Source organism: Colobus angolensis, unplaced genomic scaffold (genome assembly GCF_000951035.1).
Source record: "Colobus angolensis palliatus isolate OR3802 unplaced genomic scaffold, Cang.pa_1.0 Scaffold244, whole genome shotgun sequence".
Lineage (NCBI taxonomy): Eukaryota > Metazoa > Chordata > Mammalia > Primates > Cercopithecidae > Colobus > Colobus angolensis.
Genome location: NW_012115644.1, coordinates 3,304,536 through 3,319,632, shown reverse-complemented (window position 1 = coordinate 3,319,632; position 15,097 = coordinate 3,304,536). Strand labels below are relative to the sequence as shown.

General features: G+C 36.6%; 1 protein-coding gene across 1 annotated transcript in view; it reads left to right on the top strand.

Annotated features, from left to right (window-relative positions):
- The window catches only part of COL25A1 (collagen, type XXV, alpha 1), a 389,335-nt gene that overhangs the window by 274,583 nt on the left and 99,655 nt on the right, over window positions 1-15,097 (top strand). Inside the window, exons 3-4 of the mRNA XM_011945747.1 lie at window positions 2,098-2,142; window positions 4,091-4,098. Coding sequence (XP_011801137.1) covers window positions 2,098-2,142; window positions 4,091-4,098 — 53 coding nt within the window. The remainder of the gene's footprint in view (window positions 1-2,097; window positions 2,143-4,090; window positions 4,099-15,097) is intronic.

The following is a 15,097-nucleotide window of genomic DNA, read 5'->3' as shown; positions in this document are numbered from 1 at the left end:
AGGCTCCGTGGGCATGGGACCCTCCTGGCCAGGTGAGGGATATATTCTCCTGGTGTGCCGGTTTGCTTAGAGCGCCTTATTGGCGTGGGAGTTACCCGATTTTCCAGGTGTTGTGTGTCTCAGTTCCCCTGGCTAGGAAAAGGGATTCCCTTCCCCCTTGCACTTCCCGTGTGAGGCGATGCCTCGCCCTGCTTCAGCTCTCGCTGGTCAGGCTGCAGCAGCTGACCAGCACCGATTGTCCGGCACTCCCTAGTGAGATGACCCCAGTACCTCAGTTGAAAATGCAGAAATTACCGGTCTTCTGTGTCACTCGCACTGGGAGTTGGAGACTGGAGCTGTTCCGATTCGGCCATCTTGCTCCCTCAAGTTATTTCTTAAACATTTGTGCAATCTATTGTTTTTATTTGATGAAATCTACTGTTGAAAGACACATTCTTCAGGGGGAAAATGGCAAAGAAGCTAATTCCCAATAAATAAGTAATAATTAGCGGCCTCTAAGATATGTAAAAATCAGGGCTGGGCCTTTCTGGCACCTTTGTTGTAGGTGAGACAACAGTCAATCAAAGTACTTTCCATTATAATTTCCCTCTGGTATTTCCTAATATATATATATTTTTTTGTCTTTGAATATTCCTAAGTTTCTCCTTCCACATGGTTAGGGTGAACTATTTTTACATGCCACTTGAAATATAAGTTAAATCATAGGACTACTATATTCAGTTTTGGAAAATTCTCATCTGTCATCTCTTCCACAATGGCTTCTAATGGTCCTACCATGTGAACCACAGACATTATAAGTATATAGTGGTTGCTAGAGAGTTCTTAGTTTAACTGATGTTGTACTAGAAAAAATATAATTCTTAGTCTTAAGGAAGTTTTATATATCAGATTATGTCTCTATGTGTGTGTGTGTGTGTGTATTTGAGACTTACTCTGTGTAAGGGATTGGGAGGAAACTAACTGCCCCACTGATGTTTTTATTTCCCATGATAGTGTTTCCATGTGGGAGCTGGTAGCTCAGGATCACATTGAAAGTCTCCTGGATACTAAGGCCTGTGCTGCTTGTGTCTTGAACTTTCTAAAGTTTGGAAGTCATCAGTCCTACTTAGCAGCTCATTCTTTAAAATCAGGCAGTTCTGTATTTTCCTTGGCCTTCTTCTCCTGGCAAATATTATAAGACCTCAATTCTCATTGTGGGCTAATTATTCTCTTCTATTTGCCTGAACCATAATTCAGTGCAAGGCTACTCCTGCCCAAGGAAATGAGGACAGAAATTATATAATTGAGAATAATGGCTTGAAAGCCATGAACGTCTAGAATCTTGTGCTAAGTCTGATACATACTAGCTTGGTGGTCTTTACCGGTAACTCACCAGTTAAAAATAAAAAAAAAGAAGTTTTATTTCTCTGCTTTTAAAATGGGATCATCATAAAGGCTAACTATTTATTGAATGACAATAATGACCTTGCCCTTGTAGAAAAATCAGGTCTATAATTACTACCTAAATACTGCCCTATTAAAAAGATTGTGATTTTATTCAGGTGGTTGTTGATCGGTAAAATTCCAATATATTCACATTTAATGAGATATAAATATTTTTAAGGATTATTTTCCATTACTAATATATACATTTAACTAACTGCCAACTAAACATTTTCAGAAAATTGTGATGGACCTGACTGGAAAGAAACTATAAATCATTTGGACTTAGTACTTTTAAATGATTAATTAGTACTTTAATTATTCATATACTGAAAAGAAATATTCCTTAGAAACTTAAAACTCAACACTAACAATTTTCTTAGCAAACTCTTTCTTTACTGATGATATTAAAGTAGGATGAACAAAAATTCCGAATCATTGGTGTTAGGTAACCCTAGATGATCATGTATCTAGAGTAGCTTTTATAATTAAATGAACCTTAAGAGTTTTGCTGAAACACGAAAGACCGTACTGACCTTTACAAATATCTGGTTCTTTCTTGAAATTGGTAGATAAAAACAATGAGAAAATATATATAAATTATTTACTAGCCATTTTGGTGGAACCAGGAAAAAAAATTAAACTACACTCAAAACATTATCCTTTGTATTTCAGGCCCTCCAGGGAAACGAGGTAAGAGAGGCCGAAGAGGAGAATCTGGTAAGTCTCTCTTTCAGCTGCTCTATGTCACTCATGTTCTGGTTAAGTTCCGGCATCTGTTCTTCCTAATTAATGATAATATTGTCTTGTTGGAGGTTGTATATGTGCGTTTAAATCTTCTCTGCTAGACCTAGTTTTTTTTTCTTTTTGTTTTTGTTTTTTTAAATCTTCTTATTTCTATCAAACTGCAAAAAGGGGAAGTTTGCAAAGTATTGTTAATTGCAGTTTAGTAACATTTGGTACCCATTTGGGGCTTATTTACTGGGTCAAGTTAAGTCTGTCCTTTCTGTGTACAATGGAGGGTTTCTCAGCTGCACACAGTGTGATAGCATCAGCCACGTTTCCATCTATGTAGGTGGTCAGTAAATGTAGGTCCTTTGCAAAAACATCTGCCTTGGGACACTAGGGCACGTGTCTTAGAAAGCTGTGTTGCTGTTTTATCCAGTTGGCACAATTTTGTCATGCTTTTACTCTCATTGTTTTCAAAATCTGAGAATGTGTTATCCTTCTTGTACAACCATGGAATTTTATTAATGACAGGAGCCTTAGTAATCAATCCAGAATTTCCATTTTGTAGTTGAGGAAATGGAGGCCCATAGCAGTCAGGTGATTTGGCCAAGACAGAACTTGAAACAGAACCAATTGTCCTGATTCCTACTTCAGGACATTCTTGCTTTCAGGTCACATCCCTCTATGTAAAACAAATCTCCAATGTAAAACAGAAACGTCAAACTGAGGTGATCTGTATAAATGAGTTCACTGACCGTTTTTCTTTTTTTTGGGAAGTGACCACATAAAGTAATATGAGGCCATTAATTCTTCCATGCAAGATAAAGTAATTTAAGATTTGACTCTAGCATGCCATAAATTGTTATTTTTCAGTATTTTCTCTAAATATTTATCAATATTAAAAATAATCAATTACTAAGTATTGAAACAGAAACATTAACCTATCAAGAAGAGCTGATAGCAGATTGATGTGTGGTTTATTTTCTTGCCTCATGTCCTCTTAAGAAAGATGTAAAAGTAAAAAGCGTTTATGAAAATTTATTAATTTGAGCAATGTAGTTGCTTTTTTTTTTTTTTAAAGACTGTTATCAAAAGCTACCTTTAAAGCTCATTGAATCTAAATAATTGGAAACTTGTGTAGGTATTCCTTCACAAAGTGTAAAGTCTTCTGATAGAGGATACTTTATAAATTTGTTTTGAGGAAAAAGAAATGATAAAACATTAGTGGAATCAGATAATCATAGAAATGATCTTTGATTGTTGTCAAAAGAAAGGGGATTATGGGGAAAAAGTGAAAAATGTATGCTTATACAAAGTTTCATAGAAAACAAAAGCCAATTTCCAACTTCCTAGCTACTTAGAACTGGTATTTTAATTGAGCATAATGGTATGTGAAATACTTAAAATTGTCTTAGACTTTGCCTGTTTTGATGGTTTTAAAGAAATTTATATAAACATGAGGAACTAGACTTTTATATATTTATAATAGTGTCGAATAAAAAATTCTAAGGACAAATAATAGGTACATTTCTCATTTGGCTGTTTTATCAAACTCAAGAAGTTATATATCAATTCTCTGTAACTGGTCTATCATAAATTACCAAATATTCTCATAATTCATACTTATCTAAACTTGTATAAATTAGTCTTTACTTAAGATATATGAACCTCTCAGTAATTCATAGACAGGCTTCAGGCAATCTAAAAATCACTTGAAATTTTATGTAAAATTTTGTGTACAATTATAAATTTTTCTGAAATGGTCTCAAAGGCTCCATGGCCTAAAAACGGTTAAGAATCAGTGAATTTTAAAAAACTTCCATGTCTGTTATATCATGCTGATGATTATGTGCATATCTTTTGTTTGATTTTAATATTTTGCATATTCACTAACTCATCTCTCTCCCTCTTCTTCTCTCTCCACCTGCTCCCCTGATAGGTCCTCCTGTAAGTACGTTTGCTGCACTTTGGCTTGTTTGCATTTATCAGGATCACGTACGTTAAAACTTTGTTAAAACACCAAAATATAGCCTATATGTCTATTAGAAAAATGTTACTGACCTTTTAAGAGTGTACTTAAAGTTTGGAAAATTGTTTTTTAAATACACAGTTTTGTGATCATGTGGTTGTTAGAATGCAATGTATGTCCATTTAAATTTGTTTTAAATTTTTTTATTTCCATAGATTATTGGGGAACAGGTGGTATTTGGTTACATGAGTAAGTTCTTTAGCAGTGATTTGTGAGATTTTGGTGCACCCATCACCTGAGCAGTATACACTTTACCCTATTTGTGGTTGTTTATCCCTCACCCCCTTCCCACCTTTTCCCCTGAGTTCCCAAAGTCCATTGTGTCATTCTTATGGCTTTGCATCCTCATAGCTTAGCTCCCACTTATGAGTGAGAACATACGATGAAAAACATTTATTTCTGATATGATCACACACCAATACCCTCGTGGGATTTTTGGATAACTTATGAAGCTTCTGATTTTAAATCCTTTTCCTGGAATTCTGAGGTTTCTTTTGCAAGCAAATCTCCAAGCTATTTCACACTTCTTTTTTCATCTGTTTAAACTTGTATCTGAAATATTTGCATTTGCCAGTCTACCAAATGTAGATGGCAACATGATCATGGAAATGATACCCCCAGTGAGCTCGGACCAGTCCTCCCTCCTTAGGCAACACTTCTTTTGAAGTCTGTTGGAGTTTTGCCTGCGTAAAGAACATGAGATGGAGCCCTTGGAGAGTTTCACTTTCTTTTTTCTTTCCTTGAGTAGGTCATAGCTGCAGCATTCCAGTCTGCTTTGCACTCACAGGAACAGATTATCTTGTCAGCTCTGAGCTAGATGTGTTTTTGAGTAATATGCTGGATAACTGTATCTGACCCCAGTGTTTATACGGTGCACTGTGCATTTACGGTAGCAATGATCATTGGCCTTGAGATATTTTCTCATCCTGGATAGCCAGTTTGCTCCAGGGTTTGCAGACTCCACATTGGCAACTTATCTAACAGGCCAGCATGGTCCAGGGAGAGGGGCTTAGCGTATACTCGTTTGCTTTATTCAGAGGAAACATTGGCTTCCAAATATCTTTTGCAGTCTTCCTGCCACGTTCAAGGATGGAACATTAATCATGTTAGAAATGACTTTGCTTCTGTAACTGACTTTCAACTCTTGCTTAATGCTAGGCAGATGGCATGCCCTAGGTCTAAGAGTCTTTACTTTTTGGCTTCATACTTAAGTCTCTTCATGTTAAGTAAGTAACAAACCACTACTACCCAGGGGAAACTCCTGAGGTTACGGCTGGAGTAGAGTGTTCAAGGCTTCTTTTTGTGGAATCCACATTAGCTATGCCAAAAGGTGGTTAAATCTCATTTCTGCCTTATGAATTTTTCAGAATTCTAGTACTTCCTCTTTGATTCCTCAAAAATTCAAGCAACCATATAGTTCTCACTTTCTTGAGGCCGTTAGTCCAAATTTTCTACCTAAAGATGTCAATTGTTCCTCCTTTTCTTATTATATATAAATAATTAGCATTAAGCCCCTAATGTAAGGCAAGCAGTATTCTAGGCACTTTACATGTATAATTTCATTTTGTTCTCACACCAACCCTCTGATGTTACCATTCTTATTGTTTAGTGAGGAAACAGGCTCATAGAGGTTAATTACTAAAGGTTGCACAGCTAGAGGATTTGCAAAGTTGAAATTCAATTAGATATGTCTGATTTCAAATCGATTCAGTTTACCACTTTATTCCATTCCTTATGAATTATAGTTGTGTTATAACATGGATCATTGTTACATGGGTTTGTCAGGCCAGGGGTGAAATCATATTCTTTGATTAAAATAATCACATATAATGTAAAATTATGGCCAAAAATGCAAAATGGCTAATTTTTAAAACAAGTATTGATACTGTCCCACCTTGACTACATTTTAAAGAAGTTATAATATGTTTGGCAAACAGCATCAAATCCAATAAATAAAGTATAATCATGAGTTTCCATACTGACTAGAAGATAATTCAAGTTGCTTATATTTGATAAGATGAAAAAACATTGATTGTACAAAAGAGAAAAAAACATTGATTATGCTATCTTTACTAATAAAATAGAACCCTACCATAGTACTTAGGACCCAATATCATGGGCTCCCTTGTGGGTAAAATACATTACGATGAAATCCTCTTGAGCTTCCAATTCCTAAATCTCCACGTATAATATCTAAAAAGTATCTGCCTTCCATCACATTTTGCTTTAGAATAGGTGGCTTTATAACAAATTTCTGGCATGTTTTTTATATCAGAGTAAATATTAATGAACAATGGAATTATTGCAATTAGATAAATTTATCAGCAATATGTTTATTTAGAGACAATACCCAGTTACTGACAATTTGAATTTCTAGGGACTATTCCTATTTTTACATCACCTTAATTTTATGTACAGTTAACCCTTGAACAGTGTGAGGGTGAGGGGCACCAACCCTCTGTCCAGTGAGAAATCCACAGATAACTTTTGACTCCCCAGAACTTTACTACCAATAACCAACTGTTGACAGAAAACCTTACCGATAACACAAACGGTTAATTAATATACATTTTGTGTGTTGTATGTATTACATACTGCATTCTTACAATAAGCTGGAGAAAAGATGTTATTTAGAAAATCACAATGAAGAGAAAATACATTTACTATTCATTAAGTAGAAGTGGATCATCACAAAACTCTTCATCCTCACCATGTTCATATTGAATAGTCTGAGGAGGAGAAGGATGAAAAGGGGTGTCTTGTTATCAGCAGAGAAGGAAAACTGGCATATAAGTGGACCAATGTGGTTCAAACCCATGCTGTTTAAAGTCAAATGTTTATTTTTTCCTTTCACTTCTTTTGCCTGAACTAAAATCTGACAGTTTACGAATTTTATTTTTAGAGAAATGTATTGTCCTACTTTATATCTTTTAAAACATTATTCAACTGTCTCCACAAGTAAGCTATCGAGGGATATATTGTCATCTTAATCACAGTTGCCCTAACCTCCATTCTGCACTCTAAATATAAAGCACAAAATTGGTCTGAGAAGTTAGTCTTGCTTCTGGTGAGCAATCCTTGGCACAAAATCTATGTCAAGTAAATTTCTCAAACTTTCTTCTGGCCCGCAGTTCCCATGGTGTTGTGGCTTCATGTGTACAGACAGATTAGAAAGTGTAACCTGGGGTCTTGATGTGTATTTTCCTGTCATTCACTTTCACTTCATTGTGGAAGGTGCTCCAACAGTGCAAGAGACATTTGGGCACTAATTCAAACAAACAAACAAATGAACGAACAAATAAAAAATTAGATGGCCCAGGGGATAATGGCAGATCTCCCTGTAAGATTAAAAGAAACAAAAAAGTATTAATGATAAAATTTAATTTAGCAACCATATATTTACAGCTTTACTTAGAATGTTCTGGAAAACTTGGATATATTCCACTACAATTATGTGTGGATATATAACTATGTGTTTTTTTTTTGTCAGTTTTTGTAGTCTTGCATATTGAGATCATTTATAATTTAAACTTGAAATACAACTTGAATTAGATCCCATGTATCAATTTCCTCTCTAGGAAGCTTTCAGCTTATTACTCAGCCTTATCTATTTTGACACACACGCACACACACACACACACACACACACACACACAATCAGAGGAGTCTCTGCGAAAAATGGCTGCAACAGAGCAATTTTGTGACAATGTATGTAATTTGTTTTTAAGTGAACATCAGATACTTTTTTCTATTTTCTTTTCATAAAGGTAACACATACTGGAATATTGTTCTAATGGACTCTGTGCATGTGCTTTGAGCATCTAGCTCTCTGCTAGAATGATTTGTCAGTCCATTGTATTATGTGACTGTCAAATGGTTCCTTCTATTTTGGATCATTTAAAAATAAGTTTTTACTGTAATAGGAGGCAGAGAGAGTTTGATCAAAATTTACAAAATGACTTTAGGGTTTTTAAATGGAGCAAATTTTACATATAGTTTTGATCTTTTTCAGAGTCAATAGTGGGTGCAGTCTCTCTGTCTCTTTGTCCCAAAAAGAAGTGTTATTCTAAAATTCACAGGTCACAGAATCAAGCAAGTCCTGTAATTATAGCCAGAAAAGAGCCAGGAGACCCTTTTTTAACTGGCTGTTTTATTTGTATCAGTCTATCAAGCCCTATAATGATGCTTGACTGACAGGGATATGATGTTATTGTTGGTCGTGTAGAACCCTCTGAGGTGTGAAATACGACTCTGTTGTGCAGCCTGCTCTGTCCTGTCCACCTTTAACAATTGTCATCTCGGTTTGAACCCTAGAATCTTGTTGACAGATGAATGAAGCAGACTTGGCCAAGTTAAGCTTACAATGCTATTTCTGCCAATGTGGTAGATGAATTAGGACAAGAAATCTCAGTAGAACTTTTAGATGAAAACCTCTGATACCTTTACTGCATATTGAAAAAATGATAAGATTTTTAAGTCAAATTATGTCTTTTCCTGATATACTAATAACTACAATTTATAGCAGCTACCTACCATGTGTCACTTTACATACCAGTTCTCAGACCACCCTGTGACCTAGGGAGTTACTATACCTATTTTACAGAGGAGAAAGCTGAGGATTGGACCAGTCAAATCATATACCCAAGGGTGCATGCTCATCTAGCAGGAGGCAGAACTGAAATGTGAACCCAGGCCTGTCCCTCTTCAAAGTCCCCCATATTTCCATAAGATGTTTTTCAGGCAAGTAAGGTTTAAGTGATACCACCTTCTTTGTAAGCATCTTCTTTGTTGTATCTTATCCTATCCTCATCCTGTATGGTTCATATTAAGCTGTTAGTTATTTGTAGATCTTACATCTTATACCTGCTCTTTTAAACTGTCAGTTACTCAAAACAAACTTGTAAATCATCTAATTATCATTTACCAGAAGCAAATCATGTGAAGGTATGAGCTTTGCCTCTTTGAGTTAAGAAAGCTAGGTATAAAATTTTCTTGAAGTTTTTCAGCAAATATTCCTTTAATTACTCCTTTGTTATATTCCTACTTAATTATTATAATATTTAAACATTTATATTTGGACTCAAAGAGTGTGCTTTTCAATGTGCAGTAACTGTTATTTTTTTCTATAATAACCAGGGTGTTATGATTATTGATGGAGGGAACAAACTATTCATCTTGTAGGAGGCAGTATGGGTGTAAAATACCAGCATAGCCAGATCAATTCAGTCATTATAACAGTCACCATAACAAACCAAAGAAGCAAAAGCAAGAGAATTAATTTGCCCTGAAAGGCTGTTTGGGGGTAGAGTTTTAATAGAATGATCTCAGGCTGTCACTTGTCAAATAAACAACTCAGGTTGTTCATTTTGAGACTCTGCACACTGATTTGTCTTCTAGGCCAGAAAGCAGAAAAAGAAAAAGAATATAACTATGAATGTGTACATAGAAGAGTTTCTCTAGTATCTTTTCATGTCTTCTGTATTGAGTGGTTTGGGCTTCCGTGTTTATAGAGGGCACTGTGTCTAGTGGCAGTCTGTTTTAATGCTTCCTCTGCTATCGTTTCTGTAGATGTAGTGCCAAGTTAAGCAGAATTTTGGAATTCTGGAAGTGACAACATTAAGGGGCAAAGAGCTGCAAACTGAGCTTAAGTAAGGCTGTGAAAGTAAAAAAAATTTTAAAAATAAAATTTTAAAAAAGGAACAAGGAAGAAGAAATAGACATACAAAAATATTGACAATCTTTTTTGCAACATTATTTTTTTCTTATGGTCTATTTCTGGATACCATCTGCTTTAGAATAACTTTAGCTGTTGTAACAGACGGACCTTAAGATGTTAGTGGCTTACCACAGTAAAAATTCATTTTTTATGCATAGTGATGGGCAAGGCTCCTTGCAGGAGCCCAGACTGCTGGAGACTCTGCCATCTTTAACATGTGTGTTCCAAGGCTATCTTGGGCATGGATGCACCGCCATAGATAAGGAAAGAGCGGTGGGTCAGATGGGAGGATTCTTTTGACCATTATTGGAAGTTTAGGATTTTATGATTTATATCTCTTCTGACCACATTCCTTTGGCAAGAGTCAAGTCACATGTTCATACCTAACTGCAAGAGAGGGAGAGAAATGTAGCTGTGGGCTCAGAAGGAAAAGTAAACAAATTTGGCGAACAGCCAGTCTCTACAGACCTGAGTCTCCACAGCCCGACTAGAAATAATTCCTGAAGAAATAAAAAGAACCAGAAATCGTCACTTGGGAATAATGTAGCCTCAGTCTTGTAACATTTTAGAGAAAAACATTCATTAAAACTATGATCACTAGAAACCTAGAACAGAAAAAAAATTAAAGGAACAGGATTTAAAAAAAAAGAGTGATGTAAAAGTTAAAGGGTAGTCTGTAAAAAGAGAAAGGTATTAATGGCAGATCATGAGACCCAGGCCTTCCAGATTACTTCAAAATCTCATTGATGATGAGGACTTTTTATTTTTCAGCATTTCTCAAATCTGTAAGCACCTGTATCATTGTTACGGCCTTCTCTTTCCTTGTACCGTTTCTCTTGCCATGGAGTGGCTTAGATCTATAACAGTATTGGGTCCAGGGTAACCTCCTCAACTAGACACAATTCTGGTTATCTGTCTGGTTTCATATTCCCAATTGTTTCAGGATAAAGTTTAATTTTAAGCAATATTTCTGTGAAAAAAAGTGACTAACACTTTTAGAGTCAGTTTCATGAGGCTTGAAGAGTGAGCCACTGCCATTCTTATGGTAGGAAACGATAACATTTTAAAAGTGAGAGTTTAGGACTGAATCCTTTCTCTCCCCAGGATACTTGATTGGTAAAATTAACTTTGCTTCTTTTCAAATTAAAAAATAAAAACCAAAACAGACAGTACAAGGCAGTCAAAATTTCTAAAAGGAAAATTTAAAAGGAATGCCTCAGTTTTAAAGTCTTTGCTGTTAGTTGGTGATTGGACACCTGTGTACCGTTCTAATGTCCAGTGTCCGAACAAATAAGGTGTCATGTCACTGCTTCCTGTTTTGCTTTCTTATGACCAAACACTTAGTCATGTTGCTGAATTCCTAGGGCTGTCTGCCTAATGCAGACCTGTAAATATCTTATGGGACTAATTAGGGAAGTAATTATATGACTCTTGCAGGTTTGCGAGGCAATAACTAGCTATATTCAAGAAAGCCACTTGAAAATAAAGCACTGTTACAAAGCAGCTTAGACACATTTTGAATGTTAATATTTTGAACAAGGTCAAATGAGTAAATGATTATTGTTTCCTCATGAATGGCTAAACATTTAATAATCTTTGGCAGCATGTGACCAGAGAAGGGCTCAATGTTCCCATTCTTCCAAACTAGCTATGTGAAATGCTGTGATTCCTCTTATACAAAGGGTGGCTTCTGCGTAATTCTAATTATGTGGACACCATGAAGCTGGCCTACATTTGGTCTAAGTTAACTAAGTGCTGTGTTTGGTCTTAACTGGGTCATGGACTATAATGTGGAAAGAATCCCCTTCTTTAACCATTAAATAAGTTTTTGTTTCTGTTTTGGTGGAATTAAAAAGACATCAAGATGTGGAATCTAAAGTGTTCCAGGTTACCTAGATGTTCTTATGTTTTTAAAAATTAATGATATTTTTATTACACTTTTTGAAACAAGTTCTCATGCATCCTTAAGATTTGCATAGGGTTAAATGAAATAAAACATGCATCTTTTGTTACTTGCTAATATCTTTGGCCTCAAAGATATACACACACACAAGCAAATATGCACACATATCTCTAGTTCTTATTTCTGCATAATTTTGAAAGAAGGTATTTCTGTATGGTCAAGGAAAGATAAAAGGATGGAATATAGAATTTAGAGACAGGAGAGACTTTAAAGGATTGTTAATAATTAGTTCATAGATTTATTTAAAAGACAATGCATATTCTCACACTGATTCATTCATCAAACTAATACTGAGTGCTTAATAGGTACCACACCCTCTGCTATATGATGAGGATAAATGGCAAATAAGACATGGCTTTTGCCTTCAAGGACCTTATCATCTAGAGAGGAACAAAACAAAACAAAAACATAGCAATCTTGTGAGAGAAGTATGCTCAGGATATGCCAAGGTGCAGTGGGAAGACAGTAGAGAATACAATCCAGATTTAGATATGGAGAGGATAGGAATGCCTGTGGATCTGAGATCAGTGAAGGACTTGTCAGGGTGAAAAATCAAAGTAGTGTGTATTTTCCAAGAGGTTAGCATTTTCAAAGCCTTTGGAACCCAAGAAAGAAAAAACTGGCATTTTTTGAAGTGGTGTATGAAATAAAGCTGAAATGTAAAGTTCAAGAAAGAGATTAGGAAGTAACTAGTAAAATCAGAGATTGGAGCAGGATGAGGCTATGGAGAACTTTGCATGCCATTCCAAGTGGTCACCCTAAAAGTATGCAGTCTTAGAAGGGCTAAAGGAGCAGGGTGGCAGGGTCAGAGGAACATTGGAGAAGGCCATTCTGCTAAAGGACAAGAAGGAGGACAAATAGGAAGAGAGAGATGATTAGAGTATTGTTGCAGCTAATCGGGGGGAGAAAACATGATCTGGAAAGAATGGTAGCAGGGGAGATGTAGAGACTAGAGCAGATTTAGGTGGCATTAATGAGGTAGGAATGACATATGTGTGATGATATAGGAATGAAGAGGAGATAGAAGTGGAGGTGGCTCTCAGTCCTCATTCTGGCAAATCTTAGTGAGACCACTGAGATGGAGAATACAGACAGAAGAGCAGACTTGGGTAGGGGTTGATGGTGAGGGCTTCATCTGAGAAACTGTTTCATGAAAGAACTATAAGATTGCTGGAGTAGACACAAGCAGTCACCCAGAGGAAGAAGGGAAGGATGAATCTCCAGTGGGGATAGAGGGGGACACTGCAGGAACAGCAACTCAAGAAAAGAAGCCTGTTATGGGAAGCAAAGATTTCTGGTTTGAACATTTGAGTTTGAGCTATTGGTAAGACAGCTAAGTGCAGATATTTATTGACTTCGAGAGCCACCAAACTCTTCTCATTGTGTCCAAAAGTGCTCATTTGCTCAGGACTTTATTCTCTCTATACTGTATTGCTGGCATGATTGGAATGCACATGTTCCTGCACAATGGCAAATAAGATAAAGACTAAAAAGAATCCAATGGGTTTACCAATAGAAACAGCCTTGATGATTGTATCACTCAGGGTGCTCCAGAGAAACAGAACCACAGGGCACCTATAGAGGTATGGGGATTTATTTTATGGAATTGGCTCATGCCGTTGTAGGAACTGGTAAGTCTGAAATCTGTAGGGCAGACCTGAAGGCTGGAACTAAGGCAAGATTTCTATGTTAAATCTTAAGATAGAATTCTTTCTTCTCCGGGAAACTTCAGTTTTTGTTCTTAAGGCCTTCAAATGATTGGATGAAGCCCTCCCACATTATTGAGGGAAATCTGCTTTACTTAGTGAACTGATGGTAAACATTAATCACATCCACAGCAACATCTAGACTAGTATTTGTCCAAACAACTGGGCACCGCAGCCTAGCCAACTTGACACATCAAATTAACCATCACAGTAAGGTTGTAAACAGATACCTCTTCAAGTTCTACTTTTTCAGATTCTTACTGAACATGCACAGATGTACCCTCACACTTGTCTTTCATGGCTTTCTTCTCCTTTCTCTGTAATTCCTTCCTCCTTCTTCTTTTGTCCATTTCCTTGATTCAGCTTTCATATTCCATGTGCATAACCTTGTAACTTGACAGTGTTATGTAAATATGCATACCTGATTTGATAAGCTTTTCTGGCTAAAAATAATATAATACATTTAATTGAAAGTAAGTCATCAAAAGCCCGTTCAAATAGGTCATTTGATGCTATGACCCCATGAAGAAGGCAGGACTGATAAAATTGTGCTATTTTACTTTAAAGCTGTCAGCAAGGGCTCAGAGGAGAGTGACAGACTTAGGGCACACATGGCTCAGAAGTGACACGTGGGCCAGCTCTAAGCTGTGGAAGTCTTACATTTTATTTTTCTGTAGCAAATAAATACAGACCCACACACTTTTAGAGAAAAGTTACAAAAGAGTCTCTCTGCTACTGACACATGCGAGGATGAAATATTCCTGGAAAACTGGCATTTGGAACCTATGTAAAAGACATTGATTGGTGCTAGCATTTCTGCTGCCCAGCAGAGGGGCTGGTGAAGGATTGCGGGTAGCACTAGTCAGGAGGGTTTTGAGAGGCCGCCAGAGTAGGCTGCACTGCAGACCATGCCAGGCAGCCTCACTGTGTGCTCCCTTCGTCCTGGCTTTGGATCCATCATACCTCACTGTGTTCTATGGAGGAAGAGGAGAGTGGAGCTAGAAGAGCTAAAGAATCCATGCAAAGTGGCCAAGTCACCACTTCCATTAATAAATGAAATCCATATTTTTGCAGCTAATCCATGAGAAAGAAGGAGAGTATTTGGCAGGCAGAGTAGAAACCCAATCTGGAAACTACAAATTTAAAAACAATTATTTTATATTTTATATCACAAGCTTCCTTTTGGAGGCCTTTGTTAGCTACATCTATGTTATGATGTTCTTCTGGAAGAAAAAAATGGAAGCATTCTAAGAGCTTTGTGCTGCCCAGAGCACAAGGGTTTTATAGGACACATGAAAGCATACTTCAGTCCTGTACTGCAGACACAGTCTTTTATTCTGATATATAATTCCATTCAACTGTAGTAGACACACATACTTTGTCTCTTGATTTGCAGTTTGGGGAACAATTTCAACTTGCTCCCTTCCAGACAGCATTATTAACAACCAATTGGCATACAGTTCAGGCTTTTTCACAGGTGAGAGTGAAAATTGAAAGAGTGGATTAGAGAGTTCTCTGCAGGCATGCTGGAT